Source organism: Phoxinus phoxinus, assembly GCF_949152265.1.
Source record: "Phoxinus phoxinus genome assembly, chromosome: 8".
In the NCBI taxonomy this organism is placed as follows: Eukaryota; Metazoa; Chordata; class Actinopteri; order Cypriniformes; family Leuciscidae; genus Phoxinus; species Phoxinus phoxinus.
Window position 1 is genome coordinate 15,495,287 of NC_136883.1, and position 13,584 is coordinate 15,508,870.

The following is a 13,584-nucleotide window of genomic DNA, read 5'->3' on the forward strand; positions in this document are numbered from 1 at the left end:
ATTAAGTCACACTGCGAGAAATGAAAGCAAGTGGCAGTTGCAATATCACATTGTGAGCTATAAAGATGCAAGTATGTGAAATTAAATTGCATCTGTGAGATATGAAGTCACACTGAAAGATATAGTTGTGATTTAGAGAAACAAAGTCGCAATTGGCTGATCAAATCAAATTGAGATATAGTCACATTTAATCACAATTATAAGATAGATAGTAACGCAAGATATACTGTAGGTGTAACTTTGATAAATTCACAATTACAAGATATAAAGTCACATTGTGACAAAAGTTGTAGATATTGTCAGGATATGTTTAACAATATTTACATTGTTTCTTGCAATTGAAATATTGTCTCAAGAGACACAATTATGAAAAAAGAAATTCAAAATGCAATCACATCACACTCTTTTCACTAGTTTAACAGTCTGTTTATCCCTTCAGAAATAAAAGCTCATCCTTTAAGGAGGTACTGACACGGATCGAGGCCCACCCAGACTGCCGGAACCTTCCCATGATCTCCTTCCTCATCCTTCCCATGCAGAGAGTCACACGGCTGCCCCTGTTGATGGATGTGAGTGACATTATCCATTTTCTTCCCCTTCAGACCCAGCCTGACCTCTGCTAATATCTCTAACACTGACATAAACATTCATCTCTTTTGAAACTGCATTCTCAATCTTCTGACATGTATCTTATGCTTTGATAATATTATCTGCATCTCTGTGTCTGAGATTCCACTAATGTTATGTAGTTGGTTTGACCTCCAGGACTTTCCCTGTTACATAACACCAGGCACGGCGTGGGCCTAGGACCACCCACTTTTCAACAGGCCCACCCAAAACTTTTCTTCAAAATTAAAAAAAAATATATATATTTACATTTTGTCAAGAATTATAAAAAATTCAGTCATGGTCAGAATTAATGGCACCCCTGGTAAATATGATCAAAAATGTCTGTAAAAAATAAATCTGCATTGTTTATCATTTTGATGTTTCATTCAAAAAATTGCCAAAAATCTAACCTTTTATTGAAGTAAAAGAATTAAAAGTTGGGGGGGGGGGGGAAATCACATTATGAAATAAATGTTTTTCTCCAAAACACGTTGGCCACAATTATTGGCACCCTTTTATTAAATACTGTTTGCAATCTCATTTTGCCAAGATAACAGCTCTGAGTTTTCTCCTATAATGCCGGATGAGTTTGGAGAACACCTGACAAGAGATCAGAGACCATTCATACAAAATCTCTCCAGATCCTTCAGATTCCCAGATCTATGTTGGTGCTTCTTCTCTTCAGTTCACTCCACTCATCAGGTCAGGGAACTGGGACGGTCATGGCAGAAGCTTCATTTTGTGCTCCGTAACATAATTTTGTGTTGATTTTGATGCTTGTTTTGGATCGTTGTCCTTATGGAAGATCCAACCACGGCCCATTATAAGGTTTCTAGCAGAAGGCGTCAGGTTTTTATTTTTTATCTGTTGATATTTGATAGAATCCACAATGCCATGTATCTGAACAAGAAGTCCAGGACCTCCAGCAGAAAAATATGCCCACAACATTAAAGATCCAACGGTATATTAAATTGTACACATGGGGTACTTCTTATCCTTGCGTGTACCAATCCCATCTAGTGTGTTTGCTGCCAAAAAGCTCTTTTTTTTTAGATTCATCTGACCACAGAACCCTGTGCCGTGTGAAGTTCCAGTCATGTCTGACAACTGAGTTTGCTGGAGTTTGTTTTTGGATGAGCGAGGAGCATTTTTCTTGAAACCCTCCCAAACAACATGTGGGGATATAGGGGTTGTTTGATTTTTTTTAAAATAGGCTTTCTGACCCCAAGACTCAACTAATCTCTGCAATTCTCCTTCTGTGATCCTTGAAGAGCATTTGGCCTTTCATCCTCACCGTCCATTAAGGCAATATAGACAAATGTTCTCTTCCTGGCAGATTCGTAACATCTTTAGTTGATTGGAACTTCTTAATTATTGCCCTGATGGTCAAAATGGGGATTTTCAATTCTTTAGCTATTTTCTTACAACCACTTTCTATTTTGTGATGCTCAACAATCTTTTGATGCACATCAGAACTATATTCTTTGGTTTTACTCATTGTGATGGATGAATAAGGGAATTTGGACTTTGTGTTTCCTCATATTTAAACTCCTGTGAAACAAGAAGTCATGACTGGACAATTTCATGTTCCTAAGTCACCCTGGTGTGCTAAAAAAGTTAAATATTAATGGGAATATATTTCAGAGATATTTTACTGGTAAAAATTTTTATGGGTACCAATAATTGTGGCCAACGTGTTTTGGAGAAAAACATTTATTTCATAATGTGATTTCCCCCCACTTTTAATTATTTTACTTCAATGAAAGGTTAGATTTTTGGCAATTTTTTAATGAACGCTCAAAAGGATAAACAATGCAGATTTATTTTTTACAGCCAGTTGTGATCATATTTACCAGGGGTGCTATTCATTCTGACCATGACTGTATATATATATATATATAACATTTAATATATAAATCTATATAGAAGTAGGCTAATGAATTAAATACGTTTTTTTAAATGTATGAGTTTACACGTGAATAGGCCCTACATCTGTGTGTAGACCTATAACTAGGCTACTGTGTACAAATAGAATTGCAATGCTGACAAAACTTTTTATATTATTTTATAAAAATGCTGATAATAAAAATAGTGATTTGAAATAAAAAAAAGAGTGAATAAATATTGTGTTTGTGGTAAAGCTGTGGATCAGTTGCGCACTGCAAACGCAGAGTACGTCAAAGCACAATAGCGCATTCTGCTCCTGCAACGCATACACACCACAACACGCACTGCATACACACTGCACACGGAGTACTGTATGTGTGAAACGGGTGTTAATCTTCGTGGATGACCGTGAATTGGCGGTAGTGGAAACTGTCGGGGAGTGTTGTTGATCTGTATTGTTGAAAACTTAAAACAATTAAACAAGATTCCAAAGCACTCTTCTTTGGTCAGAACCCAGGAGAGCGATCGCGGATAGTTCCGTCCTATGCACCGAAACTTTTTACAATGCAACAAAATATCAAGCTATTAAAATCTGTATTATGTAAGCACAGATAATGTAACAGTATATTAGTCAGTCATTTTTATTAGGTAAAACAGTGATTTGATAACGTTTTTTAAATTGGTCTGGCCCATCCAAAACTGGAATCCCGGCGCCGTGCCTGCATAACACATCATATTAAACTAATTAAAGTCCCTTGCTACTTGTTTTTCTTTCTCTGCTCTTCATACCTTATCAAATTTCCACTTTCTTCCAGTTCTCTTCTTTTTCATTAAAAATGTAGCTTCCAGGGCCTCGCTGTTCAACTGTAACAATTCTGTTAAGATTCATTTTTGTGTGCTCGAGACTTTTCTGCAGTATTTTTGCATAAGGTGAATGGTTTGAGGTGGAGTTGTTTTATTATATTTAAAAGATGGTTTAAAAGGGTTGGTGTTGTTTTCTCTCTGTCGTCTTTTCCCTCTTCAGAGGATTGCGTATGTAAAATGAAGTGAGGGAGTCAGCTTCACTAAAGATGACCTAGAAACATCTCCATGGTCCCTATCCTCAAAGCTCATGTTTTCATTTATCACCATGCTTCCCTCCTTCCTGTAGACCTTTTCTCACTTTCTCACCCTCTCATCTTTCCATCCCTCTGTCTCTTTGTTTGTGGGTCCCCTGAGGTTGGCGGTGAGTTTAGGACAGTAGAGCTGGGCTGGCTGGCTCTGAGTATTAGAAAATTGGGTTTGATTTTCTTTCCTTCTTTCTCTTTTTCTTCCCACAGCTTAGAAACAAATAAAACTCTAGCTGGGAAATATCAGACAAGTGTGAGAGAAAGCACTCTTTTAAATATAAAGTGTTCTAAAAGCTTCAGGAACAATAAACCCAAAATTATATATACAGGAAACAAGTTCTGTTGCAAGTCTGTTTTATATTTATAGTATATATTTATAGTATAATGGTATAATGGTGTGCAAAAGCACCAACAGTTTAAAGATAATTTTGATTCAAATTTTTTTTGTCTTATAGACCATATGCCAGAAGACGCCCACAGATTCGATCCCTTACGAGGCATGTAAAAAAGCTCTACATGCTGTCAGCAAGGTAAGAAATGCCAGGAATTACCACTGTGGATTGTTCTAGTGTTGTCTGAGAGAACCTGAAAATCACCATCTTTTGTCTGTATGTGTGTATATGCAGCTTGTGAGGAAGTGTAATGAGGGCGCTCGTACAATGGAGAGAACGGAAATGATGTACACCATCAATTCCCAGTTGGAGTTTAAAATTAAGGTAAGAGAATAAAACAACCTGTGAAAGGAATTTTATAATAAAATTATATATATTATAAATATAATATATATAACACATGCATAACATTTCTACATAACATTTCAGTGTTACATATTTGCTAAATTAAAAATAATTAATAGAAAAATATATCAATATGCAAACAATTATTTGAACTTGAAAACAATAAATCTGTAAAAGATTTATACTTTAGATAGAAAAATCTTGTTTCTGTAATCCTGTAATATTATTTTTCAATAATAAAACATGAATAAAAGGGAACGGAAACGTAAAACGAGAGCTCCTGTGTATCTGCACTCAGGCTCTGTGTTCTCAGCGCTGTTCAAATAAAAGTCCGCTTTCAACACTTATCGGCCAAACAGGAAAAAAGTATGATACTTAATCTGATAATTTAAAAATGCCAGATATCTGCAGATATATATTGGCAATATATCATTATCCCACTAGCCCTAAGTATATCAGAATAATTTATTAATGAAAGTACCTATAAAAATGGAAGTTCTTAAAAATATTTTTCTGAATGTATAACTTTTGAGGTAATTTGTGCAATTTCTTCACTAAACAGTGTTGCAATAAAAAATGACTGTTTTCAAGAAAGTTTGAAACACATCTCTACAATCAAATACCGGTAGATGATCGACACCAAACTCCCACTTGGGTTGAGTCAAAGTTTTAATGTGTAATTCCATTTTGATTGCTAATCCAGTTACACACACCTATAACTATCTTGTCAAATGAACAACCAGTGAGTCTATATATGAGTCCTTATGAGTGTTAAAGTTCTTGGTTTATTTCAAGTTATACACAGCAAAAGTTCTATCATAGTAATGTTTTGCAGTTTGATTGAGTCAAGGACCGCTCTTGCTGATTTAGTGAGTGAATTGTTCTGTCAGTGAGATGAATCAAGTGATTACACTTATGCAGTCAGTGAGGACGAAAAAAGGTACCATATATGTGCACTACCATTTAAAAGTTTGAACTTATTACTTTTATTTAGCATGGATGCACTAAACTGACTCACAAAAGTGACAGTAAAGATATGCAGCACAACAGTTTTCAATGAAAATAATAAGAAATGTTTCTTGGGCAACAAATCTGCATATATATCGGTAATGTGGCAAAACAACTGCAAAGTGTCCAATATGTAAACAGCATGACTGCAAATTTTATAATGTTAAAGACATTTAACATTAATGTTAAATTACACTTAACACTGTAACACTTCTGCAGACTTTCTCACATCGAATTCAGTTCAGACTACAAGCTGAAACATAATGTCTTTTGCTTAGTGCTGTAGATTCGGTTATACACTGTTAGAGTTTTGTATTATGGTATTATGATTGCAGAAGAATGCGTTCAGAAAGCACGTGTGTACTATCTTTGTTCTTTTCCACAAACCTCTTTCATATGTTTACAGTAATGCCCATGTCACAGCTGAGGGCCTTTCCATATTGTGTAGAGTAGAGTATACAGTAGTTACACAAATCACAGTTACTTGGAGAGATGAATCCAACTGGTTAAAGAATGTGGAGTGAAATGATCTGGTTAGAGATGTGAACGCAACTATATGCTCTTTTTTTCTCTCACAGAAATTAGCAAGAGTTTAGACGTTGGTCTGCCTTTTAATCATTGGATTTATTATTGACTTGCCTTCACTTTCATGCTGTGCTCTGTGCCACAAGAAGCAAGCAGACCTGTGGGTATTTGCTGCTTTGTTTTTTTACTCATTACATTACATACATTTTGACCTCAAACACACATGCTGCTCCCTCGCTGTGCGTCTTCACGTCATGTGTTCATCGTGAATCATTTCCAAACACATTATGCATGTGCTTTTTGAACTGGCTTTGCACGTACACAGTGATGCATTAGACACACTCACTGATGTAACCGTGTTCACAACCTGCTGCTTTAGCAGTGTGGGAAAGTTCTGCTGCCACATTTGGTACAAGCAGATGTCTAAAGGGTTCAGCATAATCACGACTTTGCTGTGTCCAGCTGTGGAGGTCAGTAGATCTCACATCAGTCTGTTCCAGCTGAACTGAAATGACATGGTGTGACAGGGTGGTTTTAGATTGCAATGTAAATAGTGCTCAGTAAGTTAAAATATTCAGTTAAAAATTGTATAATAATGTCCAAGTGTAGGGACGACTAAATTAATCAGTTAAATGAATTAGCTTGTGTCCCCACCCAAATATATAACGTTCTTTGCAATCTCACAGTGAAACTTTGTCTCTTGTATTTCATGTTTGAAACTGTATCTTACAATTACCAGGCTTCCATAGGCAACAGTCAGTGGGTCTCATTCATTAATTGAGTAATGTGTGTACACAAGTGTTTTCACAAACAGAGAGAGAGAAAGAGAGAGAAGAGTGGTATAGCTTGAGCTGAAAGGTTCTTCTGTGAAAAACTGCACATATGCATTTGTACAAGTCATCTGGTTCTGTTTAAAGGAGATCAAAATGAACAGTTCTTGTTTTATGGAATTTTCAAAGCGCAAGTAACTTTGTGGGCGGATCCCGGCGCTGTTGCTATTTTCCCGGCGGGATAAATGACTATTGCGCCTTGCGCTAATCTAAAAGGGGTTGGTCTGAAGTAGCTTCATTATTCATAGGTGTGGTTTGGGCGTAACGTGAAATAAACCAATCAGAGCGTCCTCTCACATTCCCTTTAAGAGCAGGCGCACTTATTCCAACGCGGATTGCTATTATAACGGCGGATTTGCCGGCGCACGCCAGGAGCGGTTCACAGCCGAGGAGGCCGACGTTCTCGTCAGGGCCGTAAAACACAGAGAAGTGACATTGGGGATGATGGGAGAAACCCACCCAAATTAGCTTCGGTTAAACAGGTGTATAATTTGGGTAAATGTGTAGCCTAATCTAGATTTTTTTATTTTTTTAATCTAGATAGATCTTTTTTACATCTTCACGGACACAACAATGATTTCCCTCGTGTGTTAATATTTTTCCTTGTAATAATGTATGATTTGCACAAATGAAAACTGCTGCGTCTGTTTATATTAGAGAATCAAAGTGGATGCGCGTTAACACACTACATTATGGCCAAGCACGCGCCCTTAAAATACCATATCACTAACGAGCAACGCGCCACTGTCTTTAGACAGTTTTTTTCCTGGTCAGTGGCGCAATTGCTTTCTAAAACTGGAAAATAGCACCAGGGAAGTTTTGCGCCAGAACACGCCTCCTCTTTGCGCTGAACCGCCCCCGCGAGCGCAAGTTCATTCCCTAATTTACCGGCGTGCGTCTGTGGAGGGAAAAGTCCGCTGTGCGCGGGTGCAAAATAGGAATGATACATGCGTCGGTGTACAAAGTCAATTGCGCTGGGTGCAAGATAGGGCCCTCAGTATTTCTCAAAATGAATGAAAACAACGAAAAGCAAACTCATAATATTACACAAACCTGCAATAATTACATATATTAAATTACACATATACTCCATATACTTAATCTCACTTTATTAAAGTGAGTGATAGTTTATGATAGTTCACCCAAAAATGAAAATGCTGTCATCACTTACTCGCCCTCAAGTTGTTCCAAACCTTTTGAACACAAAAGAAGATATTTTAATGAATGTCAGTAATCAAACAGTTGATGTTAGCCATTGTCTTCCATAGTAGGATACTGTCTGGTTCCATGTCTGGTTACCAACATTCGTTCAAATATCTTCTTTTGTGTTCAACAGAAAAAAGCAACGGTGAGAAATAGGTGAGAAAAAGTAAAGCAAAAGTAATGTAACTTTTCATAAAAAGTAACGCAATTAGTTACTTTTTATAGGGAGTAACGTAATCGTAATGCATTTTGTAATGCACTTTTAAAAGTAACTTTCCTCAACACGGGTGTTAATATATGCCACAATAGATAAGAAAACACATGAATGCAACTTACATTTCATGCTGACTTTAAGAAGTGTTTATTGTGTTTGAACTTCCAGAGTAGACTTGGTATCCCTTGAGCATCTTTCTTCGCATTCTCTTAGGTGTCGTATGTCAGAGTGTCTTATATTTGCTGAGAGTGACGAAAGGACTCTGCAAAAGGTCACTTATGGTTGCTCATTTAGAATGCTTCAAATTCATTAGCATTAGAATGAGGTTAAAAGAACAACTTTCTGTGCATAGGCATATGTTTGCAATTAGGCATTTTGTTCTTTTTGTGAGTTCTCCTGTTAGTATTTTTATTAGTGAATGAGACCCAGTGTCTTTTCAAGTACTTGGGTACTTTGTCCTTGGAAGTGGCAGCAATGATTGATAATAAAAACTTTTATTTTATTTTAATTTTTTAGTTAAATTGGAAAAACAAATAGGAATGGATTTTGCACACTATTTTTGACTTGAAATCTCCTAGAAAGAGCATAACTGAAGCAATGGACCCGATCTCTGGGGTCTCGAGACAATCTTTTTTAAAAGCTGGCTGATGTATTATTTTATTGTTTAGCAGTCAAAATGCCACATCCCTCTCTAACTATTTTATTCACTGCTCTTAATATATGTAATTTGGAGAAAGATGAGGCCTTGTTTAATTTCTTCATGTCATCTGTCTTGCATTAAAAACATTAACGATTCTGTTTGGCTCACATTTTCTCCTTTCCCATATTCTCTCTGCAGCCATTCCCACTGGTGTCGTCCTCCCGCTGGATGGTGAAGCGTGGTGAGCTAACGGCTTTCGTAGAGGAAAATGGTATCTTTTCCAAGAGGACATCTCGCCAGCAGGTCTATTTCTTCCTCTTCAATGATGTCCTCATTGTCACACGAAAGAAAAGGTGAGCTGGATACCACAAATTATATCTCTCATACAGTGTCAAAATGTGCCTCTGTTTTTTTCCCTGCTGTTATTGTGCCCTGGAGGATACTATAGAAACCAGGAAATGATTTGGCTAAAGTGGGCGGATATGAAGGTACAACTTGTATGAATGGGTGGATCCTGTTGCAGAGATATGACAAAGTTAGCTTTACCACTTATTCCATAAGGAAATGACAGAACTCAAAAACTGTTGTTAGGAAATTAAGCAGTTGAGAGGGCAGAATTTTGTATTAAAATAAACAGGTAATGAAAAGTGTCACTCAACGTCAAAGCATCTGCACTACCCTCCAGACGGTGTCATCTTTCATGTGTAATATACAACAATTTGGAGTGGGATTTTACCGTTGGCCAGTGCTCAACATCAAAATTAGAATATGATTATAAATAACATATTGCTGTCCTATCAGGTACAAGGTGCAGTGGTACAAGTGCAATATTGTGCTGCTGTCTTCATTGACTTGGCCAAAGCTTTCGACTCTGTCAATAACCGCATCCTTATTGGCAGACTCAAAGGCCTGGGTCTCTCAAATGAGTGCCTTGCCTGGTTTTCTAATTATTTCTCTGATAGATTTCAGTGTATTAAGTCTCAGGGCCTGCTGTCCGGGCCTCTGGCTGTCTCTGTGGGGGTGCCCCAGGGTTCGATCCTCGGGCCGACGTTATTTTCTGTTTACATTAATGACGTCGCTCTTGCTGCAGGCAACTATCTTATCCATCTCTAAGCATACGACACCATTCTATACACATCAGGCCCTACATTGGAAAATGTGTTAGAAACCCTCCAAAAGAGCTTTGAAGACCTACAATTTGCCTTACGTGGCCTCCAACTGTCTTTAAACTTTGGTGAAACAGAATGCATGATCTTCAACCAGTCACACTCTGCAGCTTCTTGCCCACTGATCATCCCACCCTGAATGGGCCCAAGCTGGAATATGTGGAGAAATACAAATACTTAGGGGTCTGGCTTGACCCCTCGTTCTCCTTCCAGACCCACATAAACCATCTCCTGTCCAAGATCAAGTCTAGGATTGGTTTTCTATTCTGAAATAAGGCCTCATTTTCTTTGCCTGCAAAAAATGCCCTTCTGAAAATGACCATCATCCCAATGCTTGACTTCAGTGATGTTGTCTGACATATCACAAAAGCAGAACTGCTTCAAATTCTCTCCTGAAGAAATCGGATGTTGTTTACCACAGTGCCATTCATTTTGTATTCAACGCCCCATACAACACCCACCACTGCATCCTCTACTCACTAGTTGGGTGGCCTTCGTTACACACCCGGCGCCTAAACCACTGGTATCATTTAATCTACAAGTCCTTACTAGGCAAAACACCATCTTACCTAAGCTCTTTAATATCTATAGCAGTACCTACACTCAACCTGCGCTCGAGTAGATATATCTCTCTAGTCGCTACAAAAGCCCGCACCTCATTTGGCCGCCTCTCTTTCCAATTTTCTGCTGCAAATGATTGGAACAATTTGCAAACATCTCTTAAACTCGAATCCACCATTCCTATCACTACTTTTAAAGCATTACTTTCAAAATGACTGACAGTCCGCTGCACATGTTGACATTCTCTGCCCTTTAATGCCCTAAGCACATTCAACAAAGCCTTAACGCATCTTGCACATATCCAACTGAATAGCTGTCTTTGAAACAATTTGCACATTACCATGTTAGTCATGTTGCTTCATGTTATCTATCCTCCCGCTATTCCGCTTGTACTGCCACTTTACATTTTAAATAATTTACTTTTCTAATTTTTATTTTTTATTTTTGCACTCAATGTCCAGTACCTTTTAATTGAATCTGAATATCTTTATATATGTGACTGTATACTTGAATGTTTGTACACTGTGTTTAATTTCATGTCGCCTTGCACATTTCGCATTATCTTGGCCAGGTCGCGGTTACAAATGAGAACTTCTCAATCGATTAACCTGGTTAAATAAAAGGAAAAAAAAAGGTAAAAAAGTGATAAAAATAAGGCTAAACCTTTGAGTCTTCATTTCATTTGACTGAAGTAAGACTTTGTGACCACTGCAGATGACACGTGCAACTCACAGTGCTCCAGATTTAGCTTTTATGAAAATCAGTTTGTGTTTTTTGTGTGCATTCCAGAATGTGATGCTGTTCCCCTTGATTCTGATTCCTGTTTAAATACATTTATTCTGCCACTGTGACTCATTTCAAACTTTTTGGTAATTGTCCTAGACAAACATTGTGTTTTGTGCTAACAAACATTATCTTCATCATGTAACACTGTTGACGGTGATGTCCAGTAGGACAAGAACTCATATTAACATGATAAGATGATAACTTATCGCTTGAATGATTTTGAGCCTGGTTAGGACTCTCTGTTTTATGGTCAGTTTTTCTTCTAAAATTGTTTAGCTTGAAATGACTCATTTAGAACATTTCACCTTTGAGGCTTTCAAAATAAACATTTGTTTTGTAGCAATGGATTGGTTAAAAATAGTGTGTTTGTGTCATGTCTTATTGGCCCGTTGGTACAGTCTCTGCACAGTGGCAGTTTGTCAGTTTTTGTTCTGGTCAATTCTTGGGAACATTCTGCACACTATGACAAGGGGGCGGCCTCCAGGAAAATGAGATGGTTTTCATTTCTACTCCAGCGAGTACAGCCCCCAAAATCTGTGTCTGGGATTCAACTGAAGAAAAAAAAAAAAAGGAAAACGAAAAGCTTTTTTTTTTTCAATCATTGTGTGATGTTTATTCTGGTACGCGGTCTGTACAATATGTGAGAGGAGCCTGAGTCACACTACTCGCTCAAATCTGAAGCAAAACAAACCCGTGCACGCCATCACGCTCTCTTTTCATTTCCTCTCTCTTTTCTCTCTGTTCCAGTTTTCACTCATTTTCTCTGGTTATGTAACTGCATGCAGCTGGCTATTTTTCTGTTATCTCCTTTCTTCCTTTATGAATCTATTTATGGGCTGAAGTGTTTGTTTCATTTTGCATATCCTTTTTGCATAATAATAATATTTTGTAGTTTTGTGGACAATAGAAAAAGAAACCATGTTCAGTACACTGTTGTTAGGCATGTTTATCAAAGTGTGAGTGTACAAGTTTAACAAAAAGGTTCAGTATTATACGGCGACATAATTAATCTCTCGAATTTGTAATTACCAATATTACCGGTAATAGTATTTTAGATATTATTAGATACTACCATATCTCTTCATACCAGCACAGAGGCCTTTAAATGAAAGTGTGTGAATGTTTTGTCCTGGGGCTGGAACATCTCTTGGCTGCTGGAGAGGATGTCTTTACGGCAGAAGGAACATCAGATTGCTCAACTGATTCCCTGCTGGATGCTGTAATATGCAATTATAATGCGATATCTCAGGAGGAGTTTAATTGTCCAGCACTCAGTTTGCTGATGGGAAAGCTGGTTAAAAGTTGACTAGTGCCAGTCCAGGTGCCCCTTGTTGTCAGAACTGAGAGAGGTAGATGTGGTTGATGTCTCGGACAGATGGCCAGGCCTGGGCAAAAGGGATCATTGTACATTTGTGTGTCAAGTCAAGTCACCTTTATTTATATAGCGCTTTTTACAATACAGATTGTATTAAAGCAGCTTCACAGTGATAACATGAAAATAATACACTAAAGTTTGTTTCTAGAAGAAAAAAATGATGCACATCAGCACACACTGATGAATGTGTGGACACCCTTGCTCTCTAGTTGTGGGCGAAATCTTATTTAACGATAACAAATACAGTAAATTAAAAATACAAATGACAAATGAGTGCTTTAATTTTTTCAAGTACAGTAGGTCTATTTAACTTATAGATTTAAGGTAAGAAATACTACAGATATTGAATAATCAAATGTGAAATAAAACAATGCACTGAATGAATTAAATATACACTGATTCTTATTCAGTCAATACCAGTGAGTGATTTTTTTCTTTTGTTGTTGGATTAGCATTAAGGATATAGACAGGAGCAAGCTATCAAACTGTTTTCGTTCACTTAGAAGTGGACCGTGTTTAAGTGAATACTTGCCAAGACGGGCACTTTAACGGTATTCTGTGTACCTGGTTGTTCAAGCACGATAAGCCAAGAAAGAGAACTGAATTTGGGATTGTATGTTGTCTGAGAGAGGCAGCTTTCTGTATGCGTGCTTCAGGTGTGTGTCAGTCAGGACGAGTCAGGACTTAATAACCCTTTATAAAATGGTCCTTGATTATTATTGGCTGAGCCATGTTCAAAGCTGTTGTAAAATACTTATACCGCTACTCCTGTGACCTGTGTGTTGCATGGCAACTTTAACATTGCTGCTTAATATTGCTGAAGAACTACATTGCTTAGCAGAATTTTTTTATTTATCAATAAATTATAGCATTTTTGATGCTGTGCTTTTATTTATTGAAATCTTGCTAGGATATGTAGTAACCATTTTATAAA

The 13,584-nt window shown here is 37.4% G+C and overlaps 1 protein-coding gene across 1 annotated transcript in view; it reads left to right on the forward strand.

Moving 5' to 3' along the window:
- Positions 1 to 13,584, forward strand: part of LOC307003444 (rho guanine nucleotide exchange factor 26-like) — a 49,746-nt gene that overhangs the window by 23,598 nt on the left and 12,564 nt on the right. Inside the window, exons 8-11 of the mRNA XM_079621833.1 lie at positions 440 to 569; positions 4,061 to 4,135; positions 4,232 to 4,321; positions 8,961 to 9,115. Coding sequence (XP_079477959.1) covers positions 440 to 569; positions 4,061 to 4,135; positions 4,232 to 4,321; positions 8,961 to 9,115 — 450 coding nt within the window. The remainder of the gene's footprint in view (positions 1 to 439; positions 570 to 4,060; positions 4,136 to 4,231; positions 4,322 to 8,960; positions 9,116 to 13,584) is intronic.